This window comes from Callithrix jacchus, chromosome 15 (assembly GCF_049354715.1).
Source record: "Callithrix jacchus isolate 240 chromosome 15, calJac240_pri, whole genome shotgun sequence".
Taxonomy (NCBI): Eukaryota; Metazoa; Chordata; class Mammalia; order Primates; family Cebidae; genus Callithrix; species Callithrix jacchus.
Genome location: NC_133516.1, coordinates 15699469 through 15714387, shown reverse-complemented (window position 1 = coordinate 15714387; position 14919 = coordinate 15699469). Strand labels below are relative to the sequence as shown.

Below are 14919 nucleotides of genomic sequence, written 5' to 3'. Positions count from 1 at the left end.
ATATATAGGGAGCATGTATCCATGATCACTTTGTTGTGCTGAAATACATTAAGACATATTCACAAGCTTGAAATGCAGCCTTTGTACAATGTTTGTGTTAGTCCATCTACATACCTACACATGACAAAAGACTAAATCAGAAAAGAGGGAGAAGAGGCAACTTGCATCAAAGATGTTGATTTGTGGATTAATTCTACCTACACTTACTACCCGTGAGAAGGTGTTAATCGGAGGCAATGATTAACGTCATCTTTGGTGATGCAAAGAACATGGTCTTTGGAGTCAAGCCAGACCCTACTGGTCATCAGCATCCTCATGAAAAGGGTAGACTCTGAATTGACCAATATTTAAATCCAGGTGCTACTAGCTTCACTTTTCCCCTCTGTAAAATAGAAATAATAACAGCACCTGCCTCATTGAGTTACAAGGAAAACTAATGGAAAATGTATGAAGCCTTCAGTATAGTGCCTGGGACAGAGGAAGTATTTGATAGTGTCATTATTCACTCAGGACCTCAAAGTCTTTCTAGTTTTTAGTGTCTCATCCTTGACAAGAGGGAAAGGGTCACTACTTCCCAGGGTTCTTTTAAGATTTAAAAAAGAAAGATGACATCAACAAATGCTTCTCAAACTTGATTCGTACATACGAATCCCCGGGCATCTTGTTAAAATTTGGTAGCTGTGAAGTGGGGTTTGTGAGTCTACATTTTTATTTTCTTTTCTCTTTTTTTTTTTGAGATGGAGTCTCGCTCTTGTTGCCCAGGCTGGAGTGCAGTGGCACGATCTTAGCTCACCACAACCTCTGCCCCCTGGGTTCAAGCGATTCTCCTGCCTCAGGCTTCCGAGTAGCTGGGACTACAGGGGCCTGCCACCATGCTTTGCTGATTTTTTTGTATTTTTAATAGAGATGGGGTTTTCTCCATGTTGGTCAGACTGGTCTTGAACTCCTGACCTCAGGCGATCTGCCTGCCTGGGCTTCCCAAACTGCTGGGATTACAGGCCGGTGAGTCTGCATTTTTCTGCATTACCCAGTCAGCAAGTCTGCATTTTTCTCTTTCTTTTCTTTCTTTACCCTTTCCTCCCCTCCCCTCCCTTCCCCACCCCTCCCTTTCCCTTCTTTTTTTGACAGAACTTTGTTGCCTAGGCTGTTGTGCAGTGATGAGATCTTGGCTCATACCAACCTCTGCCTCCTGGGTTCAAGTGATTCTCCTGTCTCAGCCTCCCTAGTAGCTGGGATTACAGATACATGCCACCACACCTGGCTAATTTTTGTATTTTTAGTAGAGACGGAGTTTCACCATGTTGGCTAAACTGGCCTCGAACTCCTGGCCTCAGGTGATCTGCCCACCTTGGCCTCCCAAAATGCTGGGATTACAGGCATGAGCCACCATGCCCGGCTGTGCATTTTTCACATGATCCTTGCATGTCAGCAGAATGCAGTGGAGTGCTGCATCTGGCCTCAGGTGCACCTGGCATAGCCGATGTTGCTCCTCCACATCAGGACTGCAGTGCACTAGGAGAGGGTCTATAGCAGTGTCACTGAGACACTGACAATATGTGAGAAGTGGGCAAGAGGATTATTACTCTCCTTTCTGGCCATTGAACAGAGATGACAGAAGTGTGAGAGTTACTCCCCATTTTAAGAAGATAGCTCCCAGGCCGGGCGCGGTGGCTCAAGCCTGTAATCCCAGCACTTTGGGAGGCCGAGGCGGGTGGATCACGAGGTCAAGAGATCGAGACCATCCTGGTCAACATGGTGAAACCCCGTCTCTACTAAAAATACAAAACTTAGCTGGGCACGGTGGCGCGTGCCTGTAGTCCCAGCTACTCGGGAGGCTGAGGCAGGAGAATTGCTTGAACCCAGAAGGCGGAGGTTGCAGTGAGCCGAGATCACGCCATTGCACTCCAGTCTGGGTAACAAGAGCGAAACTCCGTCTGAAAAAAAAAGAAAAAAAAAAGAAGATAGCTCCACAATTCATTTCAGTAATGGTTCATTTTCAACCCCTAGATATGAATTTTCAGATTGAGCAGAACTGACCCCATGCAGACTGTAATTAGAATCATACCATTCCCAGTGGTTCACACTTGACCGTAGGGTAAATTTTTTTCTCCCAAGGTACCACATAAACTTCAGCACTGCAATCTAGGCTTTGCTATCCATGAAAACAGAAGTCAAAAGAGAGACGGTGTTATTCATGAGATATTTAAGCAAATGATTTTTAAGACATCACATAAGCTTCCAGTGAAAACGTAGACAGGTGCATGACTACTCACGCCAGGGTTTCTGGCCTCACAGCTCTTGGTCAACTCTTCATTACTTTCCTTGGAACATGTGGTTTCCCTGGCCACAAAGTCAATAAAATATTTCTTGCCAGCCACCACCTGAAAAATTAATTAGCACAAAATAAATGCTTAAGAAATATTTGCATAAGAAATCATTTATCTTTAAGAAATTTTAAGGGAGAATCTTGAAATTTTAATTGATCAACTTAGAGAGTTACACATAAAAAGTACAAATGTTTGGAATTAAATCTTACCTGCATATTTAAAATATTTGGCAATTGGTTGGTTCCATTTCCTTTTCTAAATGAAGGAAGAAAAAAAGCAAGCTACAATTTTTATTTATGTATGTATTTATTTGAGTGTTATTGTCCAACAGCTGTTAAATTCACTAGTAATTCAAGAGTTCAAGTTGTAATATCCAAGAATCTAAGAGGAATAGGAAGAAAAACTTAAGACTCTTTAAACATGTCTTGTTCTGCCGACTCTTGACTTGGTGAAGTACTAATATAGTAGTAATTATGTGGATTAAATTATGTAATTAGAAAAATTATTTGTTTTTTTATTGCTTCTCCTACTATTTTTAATATTAAGAAATTATTTTCGGCTGGGCATGGTGGCTCATGCCTGGAATCCCAGCACTTTGGGAGGCAGAGGCAGGTGGATCATTTAAGGCCAGGTGTTCAAGACCAGCCTGACCAACATGGTCAAACCCTATCTCTACTAAAAATATAAACATTAGATGGGCATCATGGTGCCTGCCTGTAATTCCAGCTATTTGGCAGAGTGAGGCAGAAGAGTCACTTGAACCCACGAGGGGGACGTTTCAGTGAGCTGACATTATACCACTGCACTCCAGCCTGGGCAATGGAGTAAGACTCTGTCTCAAAAAAAAAAATTAATTATTTTAATCTCTAGCAACAGTTTTAATCACTATACAACACTATCTTTCATTAAATATTTTGTGGCCCAGTTTCTCAACCAAATTATTTAATATTTGGTTGCTAAAAGCACAATGTGAGGTGATTGTGGGGAGGAGTCATTGGAAGAATTAAACTCTTTTCTGGTGTTGTTTTACTGGCTAAGTTACATTTTAAATGTGTTGGCCAGTTACACTGGCTCATGCCTGTAATCCCAGCACTTTGGGAGGCCGAGGCGGGCAGATCACCTAAGGTCTGGGGTTTGAGACCAGCCTGGCCAGCATATGGTGAAACCCCATCTCTACTAAAAGTACAAAAAATTAGCTGCGCATGGTGGCAGGCATCTGTAATCCCAGCTACTATGGAGGCTGAGGCAGGAGAATCACTTGACCTGGGTGGTGGAGGTTAAAGTAAGCCAAGATCCCATCATTGCACTCCAGCCTGGGCAACAGGGTGAGACTCTGTCTCAAAATAAATAAATAAATAAATGTGTGTGGGTGTGGGTGTGTTTGTAGTAGTATGTAGCTATTAAAAAGGATGCATGCTACCTATATCTATTTACCTACAGGGACAGCCACTATTGAAAAAATGGAAGTTACGGGGTGATAGTGTAATCCCATTTTCTTTTTTTTTTTGAGATGGAGTTTCGCTCTGGTGGGTTACCCAGGTTGGAGTGCAATGGCGCAATCTCGGCTCACCACAACCTCTGCCTCCTGGGTTCAGGCAATTCTTCTGCCTCAGCCTCCTGAGTAGCTGGGATTACAGGCACGCGCCACCATGCCCAGCTAATTTTTTGTATTTTTAGTAGAGACGGGATTTCACCATGTTGACCAGCATGGTCTCCATCTCTCGACCTCGTGATCTATCCACCTTGGCCTCCCGAAGTGCTGGGATTACAGGCTCGAGCCATTGTGCCCGGCCAATCCCATTTTCGTAAAAGCAAACTACAACAGTCTTCTCTATCTCCTGATTTTTTTTTAAAGCACGATGTGTAGACCTTCAGTGTAAATGAGATAAAAGGAAAAAAAAAGATAAAAGCATGATGTGAGATGATTGCAGGGAGGAGTCATTGGAAGAACTAAACTTCTCTTTTCTGACATTGTTTTCCTGGCTAAGTATGGTTACATTTTTAAAATGAATTTAGTGATTAACTTTGGAAAATCTCGGTATGTGTGGAAGTTGCGAAGAGGTTCCAAGAGGGACTCAGAGTTTTCCCTTTGTACGCAGGAATTATCTTGCTAATTTCAGAGTATACCTTAATTAAAGTTGATCAATGTAATGTAGCCTAAGGAAGCTGACAAGTTGTAATGCAAACCACAGCTGATGGCTCAACTCTATTCAGGGTCCAGAGGAGAGGAATTAAATAGACCTTAAATAACATCTTCCATTTGAGGGCCTAAAAATTGCATCCACATTGCCACCTTTCTCAGGGGTCATGCTTATCAGAAGTCTTCCTCGTTTAAGCTTACCTTCAAAAAAAATTAAAGAAATAAAAAGTAAAAATAGGCCGGGCACAATGACTCACTCCTGTAATTCCTGCAGTTTGGGAGGCCAAGGTGTATGGATCACTTGAGGCCAAGAGTTTAAGATCAGCCTGGCCAACATGATGAAACCCTGTCTCTACTAAAAATACAAAAAATTAGCTGGGCCTGGTGGCAGGCGCCTGTAATCCCAGCTACTGGGGAGGCTGAGGCAGGACAGTCACTTGAACCTGAGAGGCAGAGGTTGCAGTGAGCCAAGATTGTGCCACTGCACTCCAGCCTGAACAAAAGAGTAGGACTGTGTCTCAGAAAAATGAAACAAACAAAACAAAAAAAATGAAAACAAATAAATAAATATTCACCAAAACTCATGAGGAGAAAGGCCTTTCTTAGGTGAAAAGCAGAAGAAAGAAATCTAAAGGAAGGGGAAAATATTAAAACTTCACTAAACAAAAATGAAAACTGCTTCTGAAAAATCATAATAAGTGTAGGAGTTCAGTCAAGATACTGACAAAAATATTAGGGAAAAATATTAGAGAAAGTTATAGAATATAGTCTCATACCCTTATGGAAGGCCTAAGGGTTTTTTCTACAGTTCCTGGCTGAAGGCAGCCTTGTTCCCTTATTTAAATAAATTAGAGCAGAAACAAAGGAATGCAGGGAGTTTACCTAACTAACTTGTTTACTTGTGGTTCTATAATTAACCTGTGATTATTCCAGATGGCTCCTCTTGTGGGGAGGCCAACAAAGGATATTACCTACTAAATGGTATTTGCTTTAGGCATCAGAGTCTGTCCTTTAATCTTCAACCTCTACTGGTGTTGACTCAAAACTTTTGTCATTTAGTGTGTGCTGAATAAAGACCAGAGAGGCCAGCATGTGACTGGCAGTCACAACCGTTTACAGTACTCCCAGGAGAGGCTGTAAATGACCATGGACACCCAGCCCGCTCATTCACTGTATTCTGTGTGTGAATGTATGTCTGTGCATGAATGTATTCTGTGTACGAATCTGTCACTGAGTCAGGGTCTGCAGGACTGACCCCCGCAGGTGGTGACCCTGACAGGTAAGCAAAGTAAAAGGGCAAACTGGGAAAACTATGACATAGAATCAATACCTATATGCATATAAAGCCCAACACTAAAAAATGGACAAAAACCATGAGCAGATATTTCAGAGAATGAATTCAAATAGACATTAAGCTTGAAAAAAAAGTTTAACTTCATTAATAAACAAAAACATGCTCATTAAAAAAAGCAATGAGACCTCATTGTTAATCTTCCAAGCTGGCAAAGATGAAAACAAAAATTGATGATACCTGGTGTTGGCCAGGCATAGGAAACCTTCGGCCTCAGTCACTGCTGGTAGGAAGAGAATTCAAATTAAGATCCTCAACTGGTGTCACAGACCCAGGTGATGTGAATGGAAATTGGCATCATTGCAAATAGTTTGGTGATTTTGGTAATTTACATTAATTATGTAATATGTAATTTTATTTATACATATATACATATGTATATACTTAAGATATGTACATACATATTTACATATCTTAGGTATATACATATTTTTTCACATTTCTAGGACTTTGTTAAAGGCAACATTTCTGCATGTGCACACACATATCTTGGAAGTATATTCATCTCAGCAGAGGCAGGAAGGAGCATCAACAGGCTTGGGGACAGCAGCAGTGATGGCAGGGCAAAATAAAACGTATATGAAGCTGCAATTCCTAACATGTGAAAATGGAAGATTCAAGAAATGTTTGGCATCTGAAATATAAATCCGATGTGGAATCAACATGTGTCCAAACAGGACTAAATATGCAAACCCAAGGCAAGATTAAAACTATAAAATAAATATTTAGCAATTTGGCAAACTGGTCATTTGTAGTTCAGTCCTGGTAGATTGGAGATTAGCTTTTAGCAAATTCATCATGTTTAACTAATTTCCAGTAATTGGCTGCTTCCACCAATGCTTCCTTGGGTGACTATGTCCAAGCAGCCAAATTGCTCTCTTTAAATGCAAAAATCAGTCAAGATTCATCTCTGTAAAGTAAGTTTGAAATTCTCACAATATTCAGATTGACTTGGCAACTAACTGAAGGGTGACCTCTTGGTGTCCCCTGGCATCCTTAACATAAACACACACACACTACGATATTGATTTGTTAAACCACAGAGAGAACTGTAATTACTAAGAGGACTAGATATTTATGCTTGAGAATGAGTGGTTCTCTCTTTGATGGCAAATTTCTGACATGGAATACATGATGGATTATTCCTACAACATTGAGAATAAAGAATAAGGGACCTGGGTGCAGTGGTGTGCACCTGGAGGCTGAGATGGGCAGACTGCTTGCTCCCAGGAGTTTGAGTCCAACATGGGCATCAGAATGGGACCCCCATCTCTCTCTCTCTCTCTCTCTCTATCTATCTATCTCCATCTCTCGTTTTGTTTGCTCTGTTGCCCAAAGGGTCTTGCTCTGTCACCTAGGCTGGAGTGCAGTGGCATGATCATAGCTCACTGCAGCCTTGACATCCTGGTCTCAAGTGATCCTCCCAGTCTCAAGTGATCCTTCCACTTCAGCCTCCCAAAGTAGTTGGGTCTACAAGCACATACCACCAAACCCAGCTAATTTTTAAGATTCTTTTTCTTTTTTTAATTTTTTGAGATGGGGTTTTACTCTTGTCACCCAGACTGGAGTGCAATGGCATGATCTAGGCTCACTGTAACCTCCGCCTCACAAGTTCAAGTGATGGCTGACTGTAACCTCCGCCTCCCAGGTTCAAGCCATTCTCCTGCCTCAGCCTCCTGAGTAGCTGGGATTACAGGCATGCACCACTGCACCCAGCTATTTTTTTTTTTTTTTTGTATTTTTAGTAGAGGTGGAGTTTCTCCATGTTGGTCAGGCTGGTCTCAAACTCCTGACCTTAAGCAATCTACCCACTTCAGCCTCCCAAAGTGCTGGGATTATAAGCGTGAGCCACTGCACCCACCCCCCTTTTTTGCTATATTATTTTCTGTACCTTTAAATAATGCAACTGATAACATCATGGATATTCAATTTGATGCCTCCTTTTTTTCACTGAATATTATAACACAAGACATTCCCCACATCAAGAGTGCCTCGCAAAGATCCTTTTAAATTGCTGCTTAACACTCTATTCTAAGGATATGCCAGGCATGATCTCATCATTCTCATATTAATCATTTTGACAGTTAACTACTTTTGCTGTTATAATTACAACTTCAGTGAATATCATTGTATAGAAAGAGTCCTATTTTAGATTCCTAGAAATTCAATTTCCGAGCCAAATGTATAAACTTTTTAGTGAGAATTCTTTTCACCAGATTATGAAGATTATGTTGGCTTGCTGTAATTGTTTGGCTCTATTTTGATTATTTTTCTTTAATTGTATGTAGGAAAGCCAGTTTTGAGTCTCTTTTTTATCTGTCCATAAAAAACATCAGTCAGAGACTATTGGAGTTGCTAGAAATGTAGGCTCTTCTTTTTTTTTTTTTTTTGAGACAGAGTCTTGCTCCGTCGCCCAGGCTGGAGTGCACTGGCGTGATCTCGGCTCACTGCAACCTTTGCCTCTGGGGTTCAAGCGATCTCCTGCCTCAGCCTCCTGAGTAGCTGGGATTACAGGTGCCCACCACCACTCCTGGCTAATTCGTCTTCTTAGTAGAGATGGTATTTCTCCATGTTGGTCAGGCTGGTCTCGAACTCCTGACCTCAGGTGATCTACCCGCCTCGACCTCCCAAAGTACTGGGATTACAAGCACGAGCCACTGCACATGGCCCATGTAGGCTCTTCTAATACAGTCACTCATTTTACAGATGGGGCTACAAAAGCTTAGAACATTTGAATGACCACCCAGAGTGATCTGGGATTTGAGCGGCAGATGCTATGGTGAAACTGAGTCTCCTGACTCCCAGAAGACACTCCTGTCAATCTTCTATTGACAGGGTATGAAAGGAGAGATGAATTCTCAGAGTGTACATTTCCAAAAGAGCCATCCCAGGCAGAGAGAACAGTAGGGGAAAGATATGGAAGCAAGAGAGTGTGGAACCTGGGCATTGATGGATAGACTGATACGGCCGAGCCCAAGGCATTATGTGATATTATGAGAGATGAGTCAAGAAAGACATAGAGTAAGTCTTGCTGGCCCTAGCCCTGAATTTTATTAATTATGTCATGGTTGCTATTGCATTCATATAGCACTTTAAAGTTTGAAAAAGTGATCTATGTGAATTTATTTGATTCACATATGTCTTTTACATATGTGAAATACATTCACCTCAGTCTTTTACAGATATTAAACAGAGAGAATGTTGTAAAAGACTTGTCCAAGATCAAGCATGCAGGGAGATTGGCACTGAATCTACCAAATCTAATCTACCAAAGCACATTATCAAATGATAGTTTCCCAATTCAGAGCCAAGATCAGTGGCAAAATTAGTAAGCAATTTGCACATACACTATAGTGTTACTGCTTTTGTAGCATAATTTACACACCTGTACTCTTGCTCTTTTCACATTGTCAATCTTGAAATAGAAAGTTTCATTGTTCTCTGCATTAAGCTTTGTGATGGTGTGAGTCAGTGTCTCCTCCAGCTCTGGGCTGTTGGTGGGTATATCTCTGGGGCAGCCAACACAAAGTTTGATAGGTGGTTGTACAAAATCCTCCCCTGGAAGGATCAGGTATTAAGTCAGCATGTACACTGAAGTAGCAGTCTGGCCTAGCATCCTTCCTGCATAAGAACCGGCACCCACATTTATAAAAGGCCACATGGTAGCCCAGACTTAGAAGTGAGTGGGTGAAGGTTGTCTGTCTGACTTTCACTTCCTGCCTCTATTCTTTTCTCCTCCTCAGAGCCCATTGTATTTAGGGAAACATATTCAATTGGAAGGTGTGAGTGACTCAATCAAAATGCTACACTTTTCTTGAATGTTTTCAGTTTTGATGGAAACTGCAAAAAGCAATGTTTAATTTAAAGGAGTGACTCTCTTTTTTTTTTTTTTTTTTTAAAGACGGGGTTTCACCATGTTGGTCAGGCTGGTCTTGAACTCCTGACCTCAGGTGATTCGCCCACCTTGGCCTCCAAAGTGCTTGGATTACAGGCATGAGCCACCACGCCCGGCCATAAGGAGTGACTCTCATAAGAAAAATTTAAGTGCTGTGGCTCTGGTGAGCGGGTAGCTTCAGATTACTCATTGTGGAACGCATACAAGTGTTTTCCAAGTATGAGAAAAGTCGACTGTTGTTATAAGAAATACTGACCTGACCACAAACTCATACTATCGCCATTTCTTCCCATTATAACATACAGGAAAAAACCACCTTAATTGAAAAGGTTTTATTCTGAGTGGTTAGAAATAAAATACAGGTCTCTCCAAATTAAGCACCTGACTTGACAACTTGTAGAGAAGAGAGACCAGTTGGCATTGTACCCAAATGCCAACTTCACCCAGGGGTCATGTATTTCCCTTCCATCTTTGTAACCCATTCTGGCCACTTACAGAACAGCCTGAGCTGCAGTACAACTGGGCAGGGAAGAGGTACTGTGTTCTCATCAAGGGGGGCATCTATTTCCACAGGTTACACAGACTTTGGAGTGTATCGTGGGAACCAAAACACAACTTATAGGAAAAGACCCAGCCAGTTGTCTGGGACCACTATTCCTCTAGGGGTATGTCAACATGTGTTATTCCTTACCTGGATAAATGTCACATTTCTGTGAGAAGGAAGTAATTCGTAGCTGAATATCCATGTATGCGTCATCTGTACATTCACCGATATCCTGGTTTTTAAAAAGCATATATGTGCTAAGTTAAAAACATTTTTTAGAGTCTTTATACAACTAGTAAAATTGAAAAATAGGATGCATACTTTCCAAATCATTGCATAAAAAAAAAGAGAAAGAAGCCAGGCATGGTGGCTCATGCCTATAATCCCAAGATCAGGAGTTTGAGACCAGCCTGGAAACATAGGGAAACCCTGTCTCTAGGAAAAATACAAAATTAGCTGGGTGTGGTAGCACACACCTGTAGTCCCAGCTACTCAGGAGGATGAGGCAGGAGAATCGCTTGTAACTGGGAGGCAGAGGTTGCAGTGAGCCGAGATTGTGCCACTGCACTCCAGTCTGGGCAACAGAGTGAGATGCTGTCTCAAAAAAAAAAAAAAAAGTCTTACTGCAAAAGAGAGACTAAAATACAGTTAAGTAATAGTATCAATAGCAACAACAAATACATGCATGTACACAAGCACATGGAAAGCAGGAAATAAGATCACAAGATCTAGTATAGAAATAACAACCATGTAAGTAAAAAGGTAAATTTCTAAAAGAATAAGGTAAGACGGCCAGGCGCTGTGGCTCAAGCCTGTAATCCCAGCACTTTGGGAGGCCGAGGCGGGTAGATCACGAGGTTGAGAGATCGAGACCATCCTGGTCAACATGGTGAAACCCCGTCTCTACTAAAAATACAAAAACTTAGCTGGGCATGGTGGCGCGTGCCTGTAATCCCAGCTACTCAGGAGGCTGAGGCAGGAGAATTGCCTGAACCCAGGAGGCGGAGGTTGCAGTGAGCCGAGATCACGCCATCGCACTCCAGCCTGGGTAACAAGAGCGAAACTCCGTCTCAAAAAAAAAAAAAAAAAAAAGAATAAGGTAAGACTTTCAGACTGTTAAGACACCAAATTGATGTATTACAGTTTCAAGAATTATCTCACAATAAAAACAATATGTAAAGCTTAAAAATAAAAGATGAGCGAGGCTATATGAGACAACTATGAACATAAGAGGAACTACAATGTTAGTAATATTGGACAAAGTAAAATTCAACACAACAAAACACTCATAAAGGTAGTAAAAATGATAATTTTATTTTTCAAAAGCACAGACCAGAAGGCTTGGAATCAAAATACATAAAGTAAAAAAATTACACATATGAATAGAAATGGATAGAAATCATCATGGTAGGAAAATTCAGTATTAGCAATTTCAAGTTGGCCGTGTGTGGTGGCTCACGCCTGTAATCCCAGCACTTTGGGAGGCCTAGGTGGGTGGATCACCTGAGGTCAGGAGCTCGAGACCAGCCTGGCCAACATGGTGAAACCCCATCTCTACTAAAAATACAAAAAATAGCCAGGTGTGGTGGCACCTGCCCATAATCCCAGTAATCCAGAGGCTAAGACAGGAGACTCACTTGAACCTGGGAAGTGGAGGTTGCAGTGGGCCAAGATCAAGCCACTGTACTCCAGCCTGGGTGACAGAGTAGAATTCTGTCTCAAAAAAAAAAAAAGGAAAGAAAAGAAAAAAGACCATAGAAGATTTGAATAACATAATAAAGATTTATTTAAATGGTATTTTCATATGCTACATATGATTTTAAATGATACTTTCATAAGTATTATACAAATTTGTATGTATTTGTATTTTTGTTGTTGTTGTTGGTTTTTGTTTTTTTTTTGTTTTTTTTTTTTTTTTGAGGCGGAGTATTGCTCTGTCACCAGGCTGGAGTGCAGTGGCACAATCTTGGCTCACTGCAACCTCTGCCTCCTGGATTCAAATGATTCTCTTGCCTCAGCCTCCCAAGTACCTGGGATTACATGTGTGTGCCACTACACCTGGCTAATTTTTTCGTATTTTTAGTAGACATAAGGTTTTGCCATGTTGGCCAGGCTGGTCTCGAACTCCTGATCTCAAGTGATTCACCCACCTCAGCCTCCCGATGTGCTGGGATTGCAGGCATGAGCTATTGCGTCCGGCCAGTATCATGCCTGCAATCCCAGCACATTTTATTGTTTTTACACCAGGTTACAAAAAGATTCAATACATTTTACAAAGCAGACACAATACAGGGTATGTTCTTTCACCTCAGCATCAAAAAGAAAAAATAATCTCTAAAAATTAGTAACATGTTTAAAGCAAACAAACAAAAATAATATGCTTGGAAATATAAGCATGCTTGCTTAAAAAGTTAGGGTCTTCTTTGGATAAGAAAAAAAAAAAAACAAAAAACAAAATAACAAAAATGAGAATTCCATATAATGTTGTCAGAACAGCATTCTAAGTTAATTTTTGACTTGACACGATTTCATAATTTAAAAACAGATGGAGAAAAATTAAGAGAAAGAGAAAAAAAGAATAATAAACAAAAATAGCCAGGTTCTGTGTGATAAATGTGATAAAACATGTGTAATATAAAATCTGCCATTTTAACCATTTTAAAGGATACAGTTCAGTGGCATTAATTCCATTCCATAATGTCATGCAACCATCACCATTTCTAAAAGTTTTCATCCCCCTCAAACAGAAGTTCTTACCCACCGAGCAATAAACCTCCATTCTCACCTCCTATCCACTCACAAATCTTCATCTACTCACTGTCTCTATGAATTTGCCTATTCTAGATGTTTCACATAAGTGGAATCCATACAATATTCTGTGTGTGTATCTGGCTTATTTCACTTAGCATAATATTTCCAAGCTTCATCAACATTGTAGCATGTATCAGAATTTCATTCTTTTTAAAGGGTGAACAGTGTTTGATTGTGTATATATATAAAGCACATTTTGTTTATCTGTTCGCCTGTTGATGTACACTTGGGTTATTTTGATTTTCTGATTGTTATGAATTTTGCTGCTATTAACTTTCATGTATAAGCATGTGTTTGAATATGTGTTTCCAGTTCTTTTGGGCATATACCTAGGAGTGCAACTTCTGGGTCATGTAGTAATTCTATGGTTTACACTTTCAGAAATTGCCCCAAATTATTTTCTATAATGGCTGCAGCATTTTACAGTCCTACCAGCAATGTACAAAAGTTCTAATTTTTCTGTCCTTTCTAATACTTGTTATTTTATGAACAAAAGAAGTTATTTATATATTCTACATGTTAAACCCTTATCAGATACATGATTTCCAAACGTTTTCTCTCATTCTTTGGTTTGTATTTTCACTCTCTTGTGTCCTTTTTACTTTTTTCTCCAATTATAAAATTAATGCATTCTCAATTAGAAAATTTGGGAAGTATCAAAAATTTCCAAAAAATATGAAGAATCAGATAAAGCACCCACAATTCCGACTGAAATTTAACTACATTCTATATTTTGTCATAATTTGTTTTCCATCACTTTTTATATTTACATTTATTTTGTATATTTAAATAAATCTGTATAACAGTATAGTTTTGTATCCTACTTTTTTTTTTTTTTTTTTTTAGACAGAGTCTTGCTCTGTCACCAGGCTGGAATGCAGTAGTGTGATCTCAGCTCACTGCAACCTCTGCCTCCTGGGTTCAAGCGGTTCCCCTACCTCAGCTTCTCCAGTAGCTGGGACTACAGACACGTGCCACCACGCCCTGCTAATTTTTTGTATTTTAGTAGAGACGGGGTTTCACCATGTTGGCCAGGATGGTCCCAGTCTCCTGACCTTGTGATCCTCCAGCCTTTTGCTGGGATTACAGGCGTGAGCCACTGCACCTGGCCTGTATCCTATTTTTTATGTTTTTTTAAAATTAACACTGTAACCATTTTACTATGTTACTAAAAACTAAAAATTTTTGATAGTTGTATCATATTCTACTGTATGGATATACTGTAATTTATTTAGCCATTCTGTAATGTTGTATAAATAATTAATTTACAATATTTTCCTATTAAAAACAACTGAAATTAACATCTTATGGTCTGGATTTCCCATATAAAAGAATTAGAAGCAGAATTCCTAGATTAAAGGACTTGCAGCAATTCCTTGGCTAAAGCACAGTCGTCTGCGCAAATGCAAACATCCCTGGGAACGTATAATGTCTTAGCCATCTTAACATTCACTAGATACTACTACATTGAGATACACCATTTTAATGTAATTTTGGTTCAGATAACAAGATATGATGCTGTGAAGGACCACTGAAAGCTAGAGACTCAGGGTCTGTTTATTAAAGATAAAGGTAGGGGAGGGAAGATGAGAAAACAAACAGAAAAGTTTAACATGAAGAATAGTCCTGGCAGCTGGGCGTGGTGTCTCACACCTGTAATCCCAGCACTCTGGGGGGCCGAGGCAGATGGATCACAAGGTCAGGAGATCGAGACCAGCCTGGCCAACATGGTGAAAACCCATCTCTACTAAAAATACAAAAATTAGCTGGGCATGGTGGCACATGCCTGTAATCCCAGCTACTTGGGAGGCTGAGGCAGGAGAATTGCTTGAACCAGGGAGTCGGAGGTTG

General features: G+C 40.3%; 1 protein-coding gene and 1 long non-coding RNA gene across 2 annotated transcripts in view; one reads left to right on the top strand and one right to left on the bottom strand.

Annotated features, from left to right (window-relative positions):
• KNG1 (kininogen 1) overlaps positions 1 to 14919 on the bottom strand; it is a 29684-nt gene that overhangs the window by 2708 nt on the left and 12057 nt on the right. Inside the window, exons 6-9 of the mRNA XM_002758158.6 lie at positions 10405 to 10489; positions 9204 to 9376; positions 2274 to 2381; positions 2066 to 2152 (exon numbers count right to left, since the gene is read on the bottom strand). Coding sequence (XP_002758204.3) covers positions 2066 to 2152; positions 2274 to 2381; positions 9204 to 9376; positions 10405 to 10489 — 453 coding nt within the window. The remainder of the gene's footprint in view (positions 1 to 2065; positions 2153 to 2273; positions 2382 to 9203; positions 9377 to 10404; positions 10490 to 14919) is intronic.
• LOC144579623 (uncharacterized) overlaps positions 1 to 14919 on the top strand; it is a gene marked incomplete at its 5' end in the record, with an annotated part of 64540 nt that overhangs the window by 38063 nt on the left and 11558 nt on the right. The gene's annotated exons all lie outside the window — the stretch shown is intronic.